Raw genomic sequence first — 15,671 nt, forward strand, 5'->3', positions numbered from 1 at the left:
AGAAGATGGAGCGGTTTGGAGCAGCGCTTTTAACACAAAGGCTGCCAGTCTGATTCAGCAGTGGGGCACCACTGTTGTACACTTGTGTTTAATCCAGTAAATGTCCACCTGTAAGAATCTGTATGACTAGCATGTAAAAACTGCAAGAAATACAAGTCACTCTGGTTAGGAGCATCCACTAAGCAAGTGTAATGTAGTGGGGTGACTGAACAGGCCGATGAGTGAATGAATGAGAGAGTAAAGCCGTGAAAGGAAATATCCTGCTGGATTAATCGGGGGTCAGTGTGGCTTGGATGTCCCAAGCTGTGAAAGGCTGACCGTCTGCCTGACACCCAAACGGGTGCAGGAACTCCTGGGGGAAAGGTGAGGCAGGTTTGGGGACTGTCAGCTCAGTTACCCCAGACCTGATCAGACCCTCCCAATCCCCCCCCCCCCCCCCCCCCCCCCCCCCCGGGTACCCAGTTGCATCCTCCCACTGCACTGTCAGTGCCCAGCTCTCACACTGAGGTCCCCAGTCAATCAGCCCGTCTATCCCCACCTGCTGTGTGCATGAGGATGAGGAATAGCACCCCCATCAGGAGAGGGCAGGCTCCTGCAAGGGGTCTGTAGCCCACGGAGGTCCTGGTGACGTTTGGTCGCGAAACTCTCATCCTGTCTGTCGGGGTCTTTAGCTCAACGCTGACGCCAGTTTCCTGCAGACACGCGGCACTCTGGTTTACGCAGAAGCCTGCGTCTTTAAGCGACATCATAACTTTTTTTCTGCGGTGGGAGTCATGTAAACACTTCTCAGAAGCGCGTCTCGGATCACACACACACCCATCCCCTGACTCATACGCAGTGCTCCAGGTTTGAGCTCCGCTTCTGAGAAACCTCGCTCTACCTGCTCCGAGCCGAGCAGTACGCGGAACCAGGCAGCGGCGAGCGCCAGCTACGCTCGGGTGACCATGGCGACCATTCAACTTGTAATTATCCAGGTTTGATAGCAAATAAGCGGAGAAACACAGTGATATGAAGCTATGGGTCATTTGGCAGATGCTGTGATACAGAGATGTGGCTCTGGCGAGAGCACAGATTTTCACAACTGCATTTCCAAGAAACTGACAGGTGGCTCGTATTATTTCACAACGTGTTTTTTAGTGTCTCTATTAATGAAGCTATTGGTGGAGCAGATGTAATCAGCTCTGCTGTGTGCCTTCACTCACTGCACACTTCAGTGTGACCCCTGCGCTCTGTGCTACATGTGACATCCGATAGCCAATCAAAGCACAGCCAATTTAACTGCTGATATTTCAATGACAACTGTGATAGCTATAATAAAAAATGTGTTAACCCTCCGTTATCCGTATGCTAAAATGCAGCTGAATGAGATGTTGTGTGGCGAGGAGAGCGTAGCCACAAAGTACAGACAGAATCATATCACACAGCAGTGTGGTGTAGTGGCAAGGAGCAGGGCTGCGGGTTCAGTTCCAAACTGGGGCACCACTGTTGTATTCATGGGCAAAGCAATTACTCCACAATTGCCTCAGTAAATATCCAGGAGAATAAATGCATAAAACTGTAATCTATTTAAAATCTGGATAAGAGCGTCTGCTAAATGACTGTAACATAATATCCCGTCCTCTGCTAACCCAACCGTGTATGCGTATCAGATTCCAATACTAGGAACAGGAAGAGGAGAAAGAATACTGGGTTAAAGGTATCGGTAGTGCAGAGGATTCCTCCCAGCTCACCTGTCTCTCTGTTCCGCACAGCGAGGCAGATTCCCCTCTTTAGCTCATGCACGCTCTCAGGGCTGTGGGGGATGTACGGCCAGGCCAGCTCTAAGGTCCTGGGACTCTGTGGCCAGAACACCTCATGCACAGTTTGGGCCAGGAGGAGAGAGGACCCCCTTCCGTCCCCCTCTGATTCTGTCCGCCCCCCCGGGCAGAAGATGACCCCCAGCGCCACGGGGTCCGCTCTGCGCGTCCTGGCTTGGACGTCCTGGAGGATCTCGGTGAGGTACCTCTTTCCCGATCGCTGCCTCTCCAAGCCCGGTCCAAACACGAACAGAACCAGAGAGTAGTCCAGCCTCCGAGGCAACAGGAGGCATCCTCCTCGCTCACGTCGGGGTGATTTGGGTCGGGCTTTCTGGCTGGGGTTATGTTTATCCGAAGTTGGTCCAGGCACAGGTCTAGGTTCTGGACTGGACTCTGGTTCCGGCTCTGTTTTAGGTTTGTGCTCAGATTGGCACGCCCCTGGACTTGGACCATTGTCCTCCTCCAGCTGGGTCAGTTTTGGGTTTCGGGCGGGGGGGCCTGTGGCGTCCAGGGTGGTGGCACCCTCCTCCTCCTCAGTGCAGCAGGTTTGGGTGCGTTCTGTATGTTCTACCTCTGGTAAAGGGGCACTGTGCTTGGATCCAGTCAGCTTGCACCCCTCAAGTCCAGGAGGTGAGGAAGACGTTTCTGCCTGAGGGAGACCATCAGACCCGTCTACACTGACTTCTCCCTCCAGAGCTTGAGGTTCTCTAAGGCTGCCTGTAATTCCATCCTCCTTTGTCTCTCTCCTCCTCAGACTCACTTCTCTGTGTCTGCCCTGTGGAATGTTTGAAACAATCTCTGTTTCCGGTTGGATCCCATCCTTCACGGCAACATCATCAGGCAGAACATGCTGGCGCCCTTTCTGAAGGGGTTGGCAGTGGGAGAATCTCTCCGCAGAACCATCAGCACTAACCTCACACACCCCACTGCAGGCTGCCACTGCTGCTGATTCACCACCCAGCCCAGCCGTGGTTAGGATGCTGACAGATAGAGGTGGTACCATGCCTGGGCAGTCCTCAGGCGAGTCCCTGGTCTGGGGAGGCCCACCCCCTGAGGTGGCTCCGTTGTGGGAAAACTTCACGCAGCTCTCGCTCACTTGGGCATCCCCATCAGCCCTCTGTCCTCTCTCCCATTCTGTGTCCTGGCCCCTCTCTCCCTGGTGCACCGTATCTCCTCCTCCCACACTCCCCTCCCCCACCTTCTCTGTCTTCTCCCGTTTGCCTGTCCCCTCTTCTCTTCCATCGTGTGCAGGCAACGAGAGGAACAGATCCTGGGCCAGAACCCTCAGCTTGTACGTTCGGGCCCACCTGTTGTGCTGGTTGGGTCCCATTCCACCGTGGCAGTTCTTTCTCTGGGTGCCACTCTTGCCCCCAGTCTCCTCCCCAGCGACCCCCTCGGGCCCACAGTCTCCCACCAGCAGGCACCTCTCCCGGCCCCCCAGCCAGGCCAGCACAGCCTGGAAGTCTTCCGCTATCTGCCGGTGTCTCATCTCCACCTCTGTCTGCCTCGATCTCTGTCTGTCCATCTGGCTGTCTGTTTGTCTGCCTGTGTATGTGTCCTCCAGTGCATGCCTATTTCCAGTCTCTCTCTCCCTCTCTCTCTCTCTCTCTGTCTCACTCCCCCCTTTCTGTCTCCCCCCCTCCGCTTCCATGGACTCTGGACCAGCGAGCAAAGAGTTAGTCAATATTAGATCTCCAGGTTGCTATTTAAACTTTACCTCTGAGCCGGGAAACACTCACCCCGCACACAGGCAGGCAGCTTAACTCTTGGTGATGCTTTTGTAGTTAATTTATGCAACATATAATACTGATGCCTTATGGTGTAGCGGGAAGAAGCAGGGCTAGTGGTTTGATCCCCTGCTGGGGCGCTGCTGTTGTCCCCCTGGATAAGGTGCTAAACCCATAATTGCCTCAGTAAATACCCAGCTGTATAAATGGATAAAACTGTAACCAATGTAAGTTGCTCTGGATAAGAGCATCTGCTAAATGACAGTAATGTATTTTAATGTAATGCGCAAAAGAGAGCTTTCTTTGAACCACAAGGCCTCTGTCCACATGGAGCACTGTGCAACTCTGGCACCCTGCGGGCAGCATTACCCTGTAACATTAATCAGCCAAGCAAACGCCCTTATCCACAGTGACTTATGCTGATTACAATGTATACACTGCCCATCTGTATTTACAGATGCAATTCAGGTTAATGGTCTCGCTCAAGGACACAGCCGGCCCGGGTTCGAACCCTCATCCTCCTTGTACCAATTTCCGTTTTCCACCACTATGCGTCCACACTGCGGAACACGAGTAAGCAACAGCTTGTGTTGCAGTTTGGTCCACACACTTCCTGTCTAAGAAGCAGCGGTCCCTGGCTTCCCAGAGGACAGATCCGCTGTGCCAGGCGGAGGCTCTGACCGTGAATGCTGAGGCATTCTCTGAAGGAAAGCAAAGCTGGAATATTCACAGGGACTCCTTTCACAAGGTCGTAAAAACAGCAAAACTCAAAACCATCAAAAAGTGTAACTGTGTAGATATCAAATTGTGTATGTTGTAGGGACTGAAACAGCCATTTCACTCTGTCTTTCTCTGTCTACTTCTTTCTCTCTCTTTCATTCCAATTAAGGTTAATTCATTGGCATGATTACACATTGTAAAGTATTGCCAAAGCAAATATGGAGATAACACAAATAGATAAGAAATGAAAAAATATACCGTGGATTATTCATTAACATGAATGGAAACAACAATAATAAAAATTATAATCAGAACAATAACTACGTTTGTTAATAAATATCTTCTTAATAATATTCTTTTCACAATGATTATATTAATATATGAATATAATAATAATTCATATATTATTGTTTTATTAAGGTTATTCAGGGACATGTGGTGTCCTGTCGTCAACCCATTCAGTGTCCCTTAAGCTGGCGGGGGCTATTTGTCCTTCCTTCTCTCAGGAAAACTAACGGTGGTTGTTAATTCAGTTTCGGAAAAGGGGAGGGAGCTTGCAATCATATTAAAGAGTTGTTTGTTAAAACTGGGGCATTCCTCACAGTGTAGAAGAACATGCAATCTCCTTCTCAACCTCACCTGTATCCCACTGGCTAACCATGATTTCTTATGTTACCTTTTCTCCATGACCAGGATCCACCTCTGCTAAATATCTCTCTCTCTCCCCTCTCCCTCCCTCCCTCCATCTCTCACTCAATATCTGTGTCATCCTGTCTCTCTCTCTCTCTCTCTCTCCCCCTCCCTCACTCCCTCTATCTGTCTGTCATCTTCCCTCCCTCCATCCCTCCCTTCCTCTCTCTATCTCTGTCTTTCCGTCTCTCTCTCTCTCTCTCTCTCTCTCCCCCCCCCCTCACTTCTATCTCTGTCTGTCATCCTCTCTCTCTCTCTGTCCCTCACTCTCTCTCATCTCTTGACGTATCTGGGTAAAGGACGATGGGCCTGTCGTAATCTAGGGCATTGTCTTTGTGTAATCTCACCAGCTGGTTGCTTATTAACTCACCATTGTCATTAATGTGGGACTTTGATAGGTGATCAGGCTCTGATCAGGCCTTCACCCCCTACATCCCCACCCCTCCCCACAGACACACCCCCCACCTGCACCCTCCAAACTTTTATGGGAGGCTCTCCTTCCTCCAGGGATTTATTGGTGTATTTTGGAAATTTCCACCGATTAAAGGCCTCCTCATCTGAAGGCCACCAAGGTCAAAATGCATTAGAAACGGTTGTCTTTACATGTGGCTCGTTCATTTACTGTTGTTGTTCTGTTTTTGCTGTCCCTCTCAGATATTCTAATCAAAGATGGTCTTGACCAAAGTTTTTTTTCAAGTATAAATTCCTCAGAGCTTAATGTCTGATAGGCCTTATGGCTGAATGAGATACAGATTCATAGATTTTTGCAAAGATTCAATGTTGCCCGTATGAGTACAAATTGTACAGATGTCCAAAAGTCAGTGCTATAATATTATAAAAGGCTCACACTTACCACAATCATTCATTTACAAAAAGAGTGATTCTTTGTTCTCTTTATCTGTATCTATGGTTAGGCCTCACTGGTGGGGGTAACTTTTGGTCCAGGGCTGAACAGAAGTGTCCAGCCTACATGAGATGGACTATCAGGCCTCAGGAAGCATGTTTGTCAGACCGATGATGCACTTATGAGCTCAGTGATTAACCTGTTCCGCTTCTGCTCTGGAATGGATGAAGTGTGGGGCCCCTCTAAACCAGGCCTGACAGGGGGCTCTGCTACAGCTAACAGCCTATTGGCTGATGGTGCCCACTGGCATTGTGAGGTCACCCACCACCCAGAGACCAATCAACATGCTTTCAAAGTCCATGACAGGAACTCATCCCCCCTGTGAATCTTTGCCATTTCAGTTATTCAGTCAATGACGGAAGTCAGATGACTTTGGCTAAGAACAGTGTTGGTTTAAGTAGCACACAGGGAGTGAGAAATGACAAAGCAGGTCAAAATTATCAACGGAAAGGAAATAACAGCTTACAAAACATGGCCCTATAAAGATGAGTAATATTTTTACATATCCATTCATAGTGCTTTGTATTTACTGAAGGGAATTTCTTTTTTTTTCCGCTTACTGGTAGTTACTTCAACAATTTCATTTAAATGAAACCGTTTTGTGCTTCACAGTGCTTGAAGTACAGTAAAATTGCAGATGCACATGCAAGTACTTGTATTTTTCTAAAAAGTAAAAAAAAACAAACAATGACAGATTCAAACATTATCAACCCAGCATATACACATACACCTGCGTACAAACCCAGACACACACGCACACACATACCCAGGGAGGGAGAGACTGAGTAAGTCCACTTGACAGAATATGACAGGATATACTTTTCGTTTGCCCTTTTGAAAGCGAGCGTGATCATTTCAGCAGTCTCATAATGCCTTGGTTTTCTTTGTAGTTTTGATGTTCGATGGGGTTAGTGCAGGCCGTGATCTTTGATCAGGTGTGTATGAACGGCGGACCGGCTCCAGGACGGTGTTTGATGATGATGCTGATGTATTAGTGTCTGAATCATTTTTGCCAGCTGTGTGAAGGTTAGCATTGCGTGTGAGGTGTCTTCCCTGCTCCTGCTGTAGCCGAGTGACATTCGGGGAATGTGTTTATGATTTCCTCAGACGCCTCCACCCCTACACCAACGTGCACCGGGAGCAGGCCCTGTGTTTGAGGCAGATTTCTGGGGCAGACCAGTTCAAGTCGCTTTTGACTGGTTTCTGTTCGAGAAGCACATCCACCCCGCCCCCCCTTCATTCTCCTGCTCCTTCCCTCTCTCCCTCCGCACCCCCCACTTCCTCCTGGTCACTCGCAAACTAATATTAAACATTTGTTACTTCTCAGTGTCCTCTGTCCCCTCGCACGCACCCAGACGCACACACAAAAGTGTGAGGAGATTCAGTAAACAGGACAACAGAGCGTCATGGCAGCGACAGTTGGTCACGGTCGCTGTGGTGCCGGGGCAGCTGACCACATTTACATTCCAGCCTCCCAAAAGCTCAGACTAAGTAGTTTGTGTTCATTATTCAGGCTTTTGTTGTGAACCATTTGGGTCTGTGTTTTATTTAGGTTAAGGTTCGTTTTTACAGTGACGGGTGATTAATCAAACTGTCAAATGCAAGGTGGAGTGATGACTGCGGAATCATTGGCTCTGCGTGTTCAGTTCAGGCCGTATCTGGGTTGGAATTTGAATTTGAGTCTGACTTAGTGGCGTAGAAAGTGCAGCAGTGTGGTGTAGTGGTAAGGAGCAGAGCTTGTAACCAAAAGGTTGCTGGTTTAATTCCGCACTGGGGCACTGCTGTTGTACCCTTGGGCAAGGTACTTAACTCACAATTGCCTCAGTGAATATCCAGCTGTATAAATGGGTAAAACTGTAACCTATGTAAATTGCTCTGTATTAGAGCATCTGCAAAATGATGGTAATGACAAAAAAAACACGCAGGCAGGCAGCTAATTCTGTTCAGGAATTGGGGCAGTAGATTTTTAGTTTGAATTATGGTTATGATAATGTATTTCATGTAATTTTAGTTTGCTGTTTTGACAGGAAAAGTAGAGCAGAGGCATTGAGAAGGCCTGAATTTGTGGCTCTGGTCTTTGTGTCACAGTAGAGCTGTTCATCTCAGACCCAGCTTTGTGGGACCGACCGGACCTCCCGAGGGGGACTGTCTGTGCGGTTTGGACTGGCTGTGGAGAGGGGACTGTTTGTACTGTACAGACCGGCTCTGGTGATCAGACTGTTTGTGCTGTGTGGACCGGCTGGCTCCAGCTTGGTTCCATTGTGTGTCTGTGCTTTTCTGTCCCAGGGGGCTGGGGGGGGCGTTTGTAATAGCGACTGAATGGGAGCACTCTGCTGAGAGAGAAAGTGGGGGTGGGGGGTGGGGGGTGTACTTGCCCTGACTCAGCTCCACAGTTCACACTTCTCTCTCTCTCTTTGTCATCCGTTTAGCGTTTCTTTACCCCTGTATCTTTCCCCCTGGTCCTGGCCTGCAGGCAGGGACCCAGCCAAAGCCCTGAAGCTGCGCTCCACTCCCTGACACTATCAACATGTCTGAGAGGTGGGGCACTGCAGGTGTGTGTGTGTGTGTGTGTGTGTGTGTGTGTGTGTGTGTGTGTGTGTGTGTGTGTGTGTGTGTGTGTGTGTGTGTGCGTGCATGTGTGCAGACAGTGGGGTGCACAGGGGGTACTGCTTGCTTGTGGCTGGCTGTGGCAGGGAATCTCTCCTGTTATGGCTGAAGAATGCCTGGTATTCTTTATCAGTGGGCTGGGTTGTTTACCCCGGATAGTCTATGTATTTATACACTGAAGGAACTAAGAGACTGTTTATCTTTGACATTAGGTAACAAAACCATGAAGGGATTTGGCCAAAGGAGTATTAGCTTAGCCCTGGCTGACACTACGGCACTGGAGACCTTCAGTTGTTACAGCTGCAGTTCTTACAGTGTCCACCGGGGGAGCCTTAATCCTCTGACCTGTACATAGATATTGGCTCAGCTCTGGGTATTGGATTCCGGCCAGCACTCTGAAAGGCCTGTCACAGAGCATTGGCTGTTGGCAAGAGCCGGGTGATTCTTTCATTCAGCCCCTTTTCTGTGTCCGATACATGATTGGTTGGTTCTAGCTGGCCTCTTACAGTTTTTTATGTGATTGGTCAGGTACAGGGGCATTTCCTGTTGCCTCCAGCTGTAGACACACAGACAGCTGTGAATACATTTCTCTGTCTCTTATAACCCCCCACTGGACTTATTTATGCATTTTTCTGTACTCCTCTTCCTGTGCCTTTGTAGTGCCCCCCCCTGGGGTCTGCTGACTGTGGCCAGGTCAGATCTTGTTATGCTGAGAGTGTCCAGCAGGGGGCCTTGTTTCCCCCCCCCTCCCTCCCCCTGTGCTTCAGCTCTTTGAATCTCCTTGTTTTTTTCATTGTGCGAATGCGGAGTGATTCTCTGGCGTTTCCATGGTAACGGTAAGCCTTAAAGCTGCACCGAGGTCAAGTTTCGTAAGACAGGAAGTGCTGGGTTCCCTGTCGCTGGGTGGCTGTGTGCTCTCTCCTGAAGACAGACTGCTCAGGCTGGGAAACTTTCAGTCATCCGAACCGGAATCATTTTTCAAAAATACCCCAAAAAAAAAAACCCATAAACTGCTCTAAAGCATTGCTTTTTCACTGTGAATGTATGTATTCGTGTAGGTGTGTGTGTCAATGCGTGTGCAAGAGTGTGTGGTAAAACATGAGCTCCAAAAGCGCAGGGGAAATTTTTAAATATGTGCCAAACAGGCACTTTTCAGTAATGTTGCATGGATTTATTGTTGAAGAAATAATATATGTTACAATTGCATAAACATCATGTATATTTTGACTAATTCTTGATGTATTCCAATATTTTCATAATTTTATTATTATTATACTTCTGTATTTTAACACATATTGTTTTAACATGTTTTACTTTCTCAGCTTTGCTTCTGACATGTCTGACTGTCACAAGGCTGCAGTGTTATGAGAATTGTTTGAGTTATGAAATGAATGAAAAAATAAAATAACAGACCGTCCCATCTGGATGAAACTCATAGTTTTATTTTTATTTTTTAAAATTTTTTATTTATTAAGATTTTGTGAAGCAGTTTTACTTTTTTTCCATTAGTGATTTGGTTATATTTATAACAAATCTAAAATAAAAAAGAAAATAAATAGTATAGATAAATGATTCTTATTTTCTAAAGCAGAATTATGATTTTAGTGACAGGATACTGACTCTGAATGACTGGAATGTTTATCACCAGAGAACTCAGTGCGTTAAAAATAAAGAGAAATTCAATGTAGTGAAATGAAAAAAAAATACCAGAAACAAAAGGGTACAAGAAACCAAGGACAGAAAAACATTCTGCAATGATTAAGAAAAATTCAAGCACAAGTCCCCAACACACATACACACCTTTCACAAAAGTGAATTCCTGTCAGATCAAATACTTTTCCCAGTTCTAGGTAAAAGAAGACTGCAGCTTACAAGTACAAAAACAACAAAACCTTCAAAAACCATCTGCGCTGTGTATATGAGCGCCCTCTAGTGGAGAAGGGCTGTCAGAGGCCTTTGTTTTCGGATAACGGAAATCATGTTCTGGACATTTTCTGCTCCTCTGCTTTCTCTTACAATCCACCGTCATCCTGAAAAAAAAAGAATAGAAAATTAAGCCATCTCCTTGTAAAAACCACCTCAGTTCCCTGACAAACAGCGGGTAAAAGAGTAAATTCCCTAAAAAAAACATGTAATGATGTATCGCCACAACTTTCATGTATCAAACTGTAACTCTGAAGCAGTGGTTAGTGAGATGGATCCACCACCAGAGGGTTTCAAGTTAAAATCCCAGCTGGATACTTAAGCATAACAACCTTACATTATTCACATTTATTAATTTGGCAGACACTCTTATACGGAGAAACCAAAAATTCATTCAGCAAGGTTGGGCAAGTAGTCACACAGATACCAGATCATTTGTCCCATCCTTTAAATGAAGTGCCATAGTGGGAAACACTGCCACAAAGCGAGTCCTTTCACACATCCTCAGATTATAACCACCAATTTCCAGATTTGTGTTCTGTTACTTCAGTAGCTGAGGAATTCTTGCTGCGTGTAGTGTGAGCTGCATGACAAGACTATCCGCTAATACCCCACAGATAATGCCAAGCAGGCCGATAATGATACAGGGGAGCAGACTTTGGTACAGGAGCTGCACTGTATGTTCAACTGCTCACTAAACCCAGGATTAATCTTCAACTTAACATTGATTTTCTTTCTTTAGACCCTGCTTAGAACTGCGTAGATCCTTTACTGATTAAATTCCGCGGCGTTTCAAACTGATGCTGTACATTAGCCGATACGGTTCACCTTTGTGTTTTCCAGGACAAAAGGGCGTCTGAAGGGCAGTTTCACCCTCTCAGCCCTCCCCCAATCAAAGCGAGAGTGTCAGCCAAACCTCTGTAACGAAGGCCACGCAGGCACTGATTCTGATCAAGTAATGTCGCCTTAAGTGTTGCCAAATGTTGCCAAACCCGGACCCAAAAGACCCAGTCCCAATAGACCATCAGGGGTCAGTAGACGCTGTATGTTGAAATGTGTTGTAATCATGGGGGGGGGGGGCACTTATCCCAGGGTTGAGACAGGGTGTTGCTGCAGCGTTGCGGCAGCGTTGCGGGGACGTTCGCTCACCTCCTTGCTGTCGCGGCAGTCCCCGCACAGGCAGCCCAGGCAGCCGTTGATGACCTGCAGGCCGCACAGCGCCATCTGCAGGAGCCCCAGGCACAGCATGATGGAGAACAGCACGATGTGCCACAGCACGATGTCCTTCGGATACTCGCACAAGCTCCACAGGCTCTTATCCATCAGGTACCCCGTCCCGCTGAGGGGAACCAGAGGGAGGCGGGGTTGGGAAGGGGTTCGAAAGGCATGGAAAGCAAGGGAAAGGGAGATGGTACAGAGCAGGCCTGGCGCTATGGGGCGCCAGACGAACCTCAGTGCACCCCAGTTGTCTCCTTCTATCCCAATGTCTTCATAGTGTTTATTATGTTTGTTTTCTAATATGACTTTTTGTGCCCCCTTGTGGATTGCAGTTGTAATTGCACCCATCTGTATTTTTGTCCTGGCGCCGGGCCTGGTACAGAGTTTTAAAAGGTCTGAAGAGGAGGGAGAAGGGACCTGGTAAAAGGGTTACAAAGAAGAAGGGGAGTTGGTAGAGATTTGGAAAGGTCTCAAGAGGAGGGAGAAGCTGTCAGTCAGGAAGAGAGGGAGAGTGACAATGCTGATACCATTCAGCATTTCAGTGTGTGCTGCATCTACATAGTTGGTGTTAAGTTGCACCCAAACTGCACTACTGGAGCATGGAGGCCTACACGTGAGGTCCTGCTTACAGCTGATGACGTGCTTTTAATGCTGCATCAATATTATTATGGTGTGAAGTCATCAGAGCGCCAGGCTTTACCTGAACCTGACGCACAACAGCAGGTTAACTGCACGGCAGTGTGAGTCTCTATGTCTCAGTGCAAGTTTGCCATCTGCTGGTAATAGGGAGTAGTGCAGGTGTACTTTGGTATCGTCGTCTCCAAAACAAAATCAAGTGCCTACACACACATGCCTACACAATGGAGCCAATAATTTGACATCATAGGCTGGTGTTTAAATTATAGTGTTTTAAACATCGTGTGTGATTTATATGATGAACGAAATGTCTGTTAGGGAGAGGAAAGGAATTGAGCTGAATAAGCTGCAGAACAGAGTGTACTGTGAGGTAGGCAGCCAGGTTTACTTGGTGGCTTCAAGATCTTCGAACGGGTAGGCCCACTCGTCTGGATTGATCCGACATTTGGGGCCGATGGCCAGGCCTGCTGACGCGACGCTCGTGCAATAGATCGCTCCCACCACACCAAACGCGGAGGAGAACACCGAATTCAGCATCTATCACCGGGTACACACACATGCACAACGTGTCCGTTACACTGTATTCACACAGAAGTACTCACCTTGTGTGTTCAGCATGTGAGACTCGCAGTCCACAGCATCCACGTACATAATTAAAGTAGGTCTACTGGCGCAGTTTATTTTCACCCAACGTATAACGTAGTAAGAATAACAACCACAAGGTGACAGCAGAGTGCTGTTAAATCATTGACACTGTGAGCAGTCGAGGCCTAGAGTTTGTTTAAACCGAATTAAGACATTCAGTTACATGTTGGAGGTTAAAATAAATTTTCCATGTATCCATGTATTGAAAAGGAAGACAGCGGTATTGTAAAGTTCTCCCTGCCATTAATCTATTAGTCATTGTGTGTTACTGTGACAGATGTAACGCTGTGTGTGTGTGTGCATGTGTGTATGTGTAAGAGAGAAAGAGAGACAGATAAAGCTCCTTGATCAGCCAAAAACTGTTAAGTCTGTGTATTGTATGTGTCCTGTATCACAATGAACTCAATCAGGCTGCTTCCAGTCCCTCTTCTACAGCCCGTACAGACACGGAGAGAGAGGAAATGTAGGAGTTCATCTTGTTTTTGTCAAGCCCCAAAAACTGCAAAACTCAACTCACCCGGCAACGGTTTCCGCAGCAACCAGTTCCACAGCAACCCTTTCCCCCTGCTCTAATAGCAGAGCAGCTGGGACACAGCATCTGAAAAGGAGAGAGACATCCCATAATTCTAATATCGCCCAGTGGCAAAGCTCCAAACACCTTTGGACAGACTGCAGTTGCAGGGAAAAGTCCCTTTTTGTGGGCAATGTCTTAAATGCCTCTTATTTTCATTTTTGCCATCTCTTACATAAAAAAGCGAAGTCCCAATGCGCAGCCCCTGTCCCTGGAGGCTCTAAAGTGTGGTTTAAACAGCCTCATTCTGACAGCACTTTGTCCTTCCTCCAGAAAAGGTGGAGGCATGCATACCCCTGGAGTGTGTGTGTGCGTGTGTGTGTGTGTGCATGTGTGTGTGTGTGCGTGTGCATGTGTTTGTGTAGGTGAGTGTGTGTGTGCATGTGTGTCCATCTGTGTGGGAGTGTATGTGTGTGTGTGTGTGTGTGTGTGTGCGCATGTGTGTGTGCATGTGTTTGTGTACGTGTGTGTGCACGCGTGTGTCTGTGTGCATGTGTGTCCATCTGTGTGGGAGTGTATGTGTGTGTGTGTGTGTGTGTGTGTGTGCACGCGTGTGTCTGTGTGCATGTGTGTCCATCTGTGTGGGAGTGTATGTGTGTGTGTGTGTGTGTGTGTGTGCACGCGCACGCGTGTGTCTGTGTGCATGTGTGTCCATCTGTGTGGGAGTGTGTGTCCTTGCACTTTGGAACTTAATAATTCAGGAATTAAAAACGATTAGATAAGGGGCCACATGCACACACAGGTAAATGGGCAAAGGGGCACACATGCACACACACACACGCATATCCGCGGATGCGCTTATGTACATATGATAACACACACTTGAACAGACACAAAGGTACATTAGATGCAGGAAGTGCTCAGAGAGGACATTATAGCGTGATCCCTGGAATAATCAGCCGTTATAGCAGTGTGGTCTACACCCATGCAGAGGAAACCCAGGATACAAAACAGCAGCAGAAGGAATCCACTCCAGAGCTGCAGTGAACCCCATGGAGCTCTCAGGCCCTTAAGCATGTCACATCCTGGTAGGAAATGGCAGGAACTCAGTCCATGAAAAGTAGTGTTGATTGTTAAAAAGAGGAAGGTGGTTAAAAGGAGGAAGGAGGTGTTGTATGTGAAAATGCAGCCTTCATGCACTTTCTCTTTGCTCTTTTTAAAATTGCATCACAGAGAAGGAATTCTTCCACTGGAGACATTTAAGAAATGTGCACAGCTGACAGGGCTGCATCACTGGCAACTGATTCTCTGTCAGGCAGAAAAGCCACAAACAAACATGTCTATAGTGTCCTTTGCTCTCATGCAACACAAGAGACATTACATTCTTTTGGTAGACGCTTTCATCCAGACCAATTTTCAGCACAATTATCTCAGGTCACCTCACCCACTCCCCAAAACCCCAGAGGTCAGAGGTCAGCTGTGGTGTCAGGTGGGATGGCGTGTGGGAGGGGGAGACGGGCGCAGTACTCACAAAAAGCCCCCCTCCGATGAGGCCTCCCATGAGCCAGACCTGCAGTGAGATCTGGTCACTCTCCAGCTGCTCCGCGTTGGGGAAGAACAGCAGTAGGTTGGAGATCATGCAGGCAAAGGCCGAGGGCAGCAGAATCAGGCCTATGAGCCGGGCGCACTTTCCTGTGCAGCACATCGTGGGTCCGCTGGAACGGCAGTACAGTCACAGAGAGGACCGCAGGAACCGACAGACGTGACTACGGTCACACGTTACGACGTTACGGCGGTCGAGCGGAGGATGCTGTCGACGGTCGTCACACAAAAATAGTTGACACTGAGCCTTTGGTATCCTGAATTGTTTGGTTTGTCCTCTATGAGTAATTTTTTAAAAACATTTGCTACGAATATACAAAAATCAAAGGAGTGTTGACCAAAACGCCTGCCTTTTCATCTGGTTCCTTCCTCCTGTGCTCTCGCTCTCCAGCCTCTCCTTCCCAGTGAGCGCTTGGCCAGTCGTTGTCCAGCGTACAGACTGAATCACACAGAACACAGGGATGCCCTTTGATACCTGTGTCGATGTACCCTGCAGATACAGGAGCCATTTATGGTTCGTTTGCACAGTGGAGAGGGCGGGGGTGGGGGTGGGGGTGGGGAGGGGGTTTTCTGAGCCAGCGCTGTTTGGTGATAGGACGACAGTGTCACCACCGCGGAACCGATCGATCCGAAATGGGCGTGTGCGCCGACACGGGGATGTTGACGCACCTGGAGAAGATAACATTGAAATA

General features: G+C 47.9%; 1 protein-coding gene across 1 annotated transcript; it reads right to left on the reverse strand.

The window, feature by feature from the left end:
* Positions 1 to 10,411: 10,411 nt before the first annotated feature.
* tm4sf5 (transmembrane 4 L six family member 5) lies at positions 10,412 to 15,396 on the reverse strand. The gene is made up of 5 exons (XM_036549100.1): positions 14,909 to 15,396; positions 13,384 to 13,464; positions 12,610 to 12,758; positions 11,517 to 11,706; positions 10,412 to 10,474 (listed from the first exon to the last, which is right to left on the reverse strand). Exons 1-5 carry the CDS (start codon positions 15,080 to 15,082, stop codon positions 10,457 to 10,459), a joined length of 612 nt encoding a protein of 203 aa, XP_036404993.1. The 5' UTR covers positions 15,083 to 15,396; the 3' UTR covers positions 10,412 to 10,456.
* Between the last annotated feature and the right edge of the window lie 275 nt (positions 15,397 to 15,671).

The sequence above is a fragment of the Megalops cyprinoides genome, chromosome 16 (assembly GCF_013368585.1).
Source record: "Megalops cyprinoides isolate fMegCyp1 chromosome 16, fMegCyp1.pri, whole genome shotgun sequence".
Classification (NCBI taxonomy): domain Eukaryota; kingdom Metazoa; phylum Chordata; class Actinopteri; order Elopiformes; family Megalopidae; genus Megalops; species Megalops cyprinoides.

Bases quoted from the DNA above. Each gene is read 5' to 3' on its own strand.
- tm4sf5 (XM_036549100.1), bottom strand. From the start codon at position 15,082: ATGTGCTGCACAGGAAAGTGCGCCCGGCTCATAGGCCTGATTCTGCTG. The intron at 13,465-14,908 runs GTGAGTACTGCG...TCTCCTTTTCAG, and splicing joins TCATCGGAGGGGGGCTTTTT to ATGCTGTGTCCCAGCTGCTC. The intron at 11,707-12,609 runs GTAAACCTGGCT...GGTTCCCCTCAG, and splicing joins GAAGATCTTGAAGCCACCAA to CGGGACGGGGTACCTGATGG.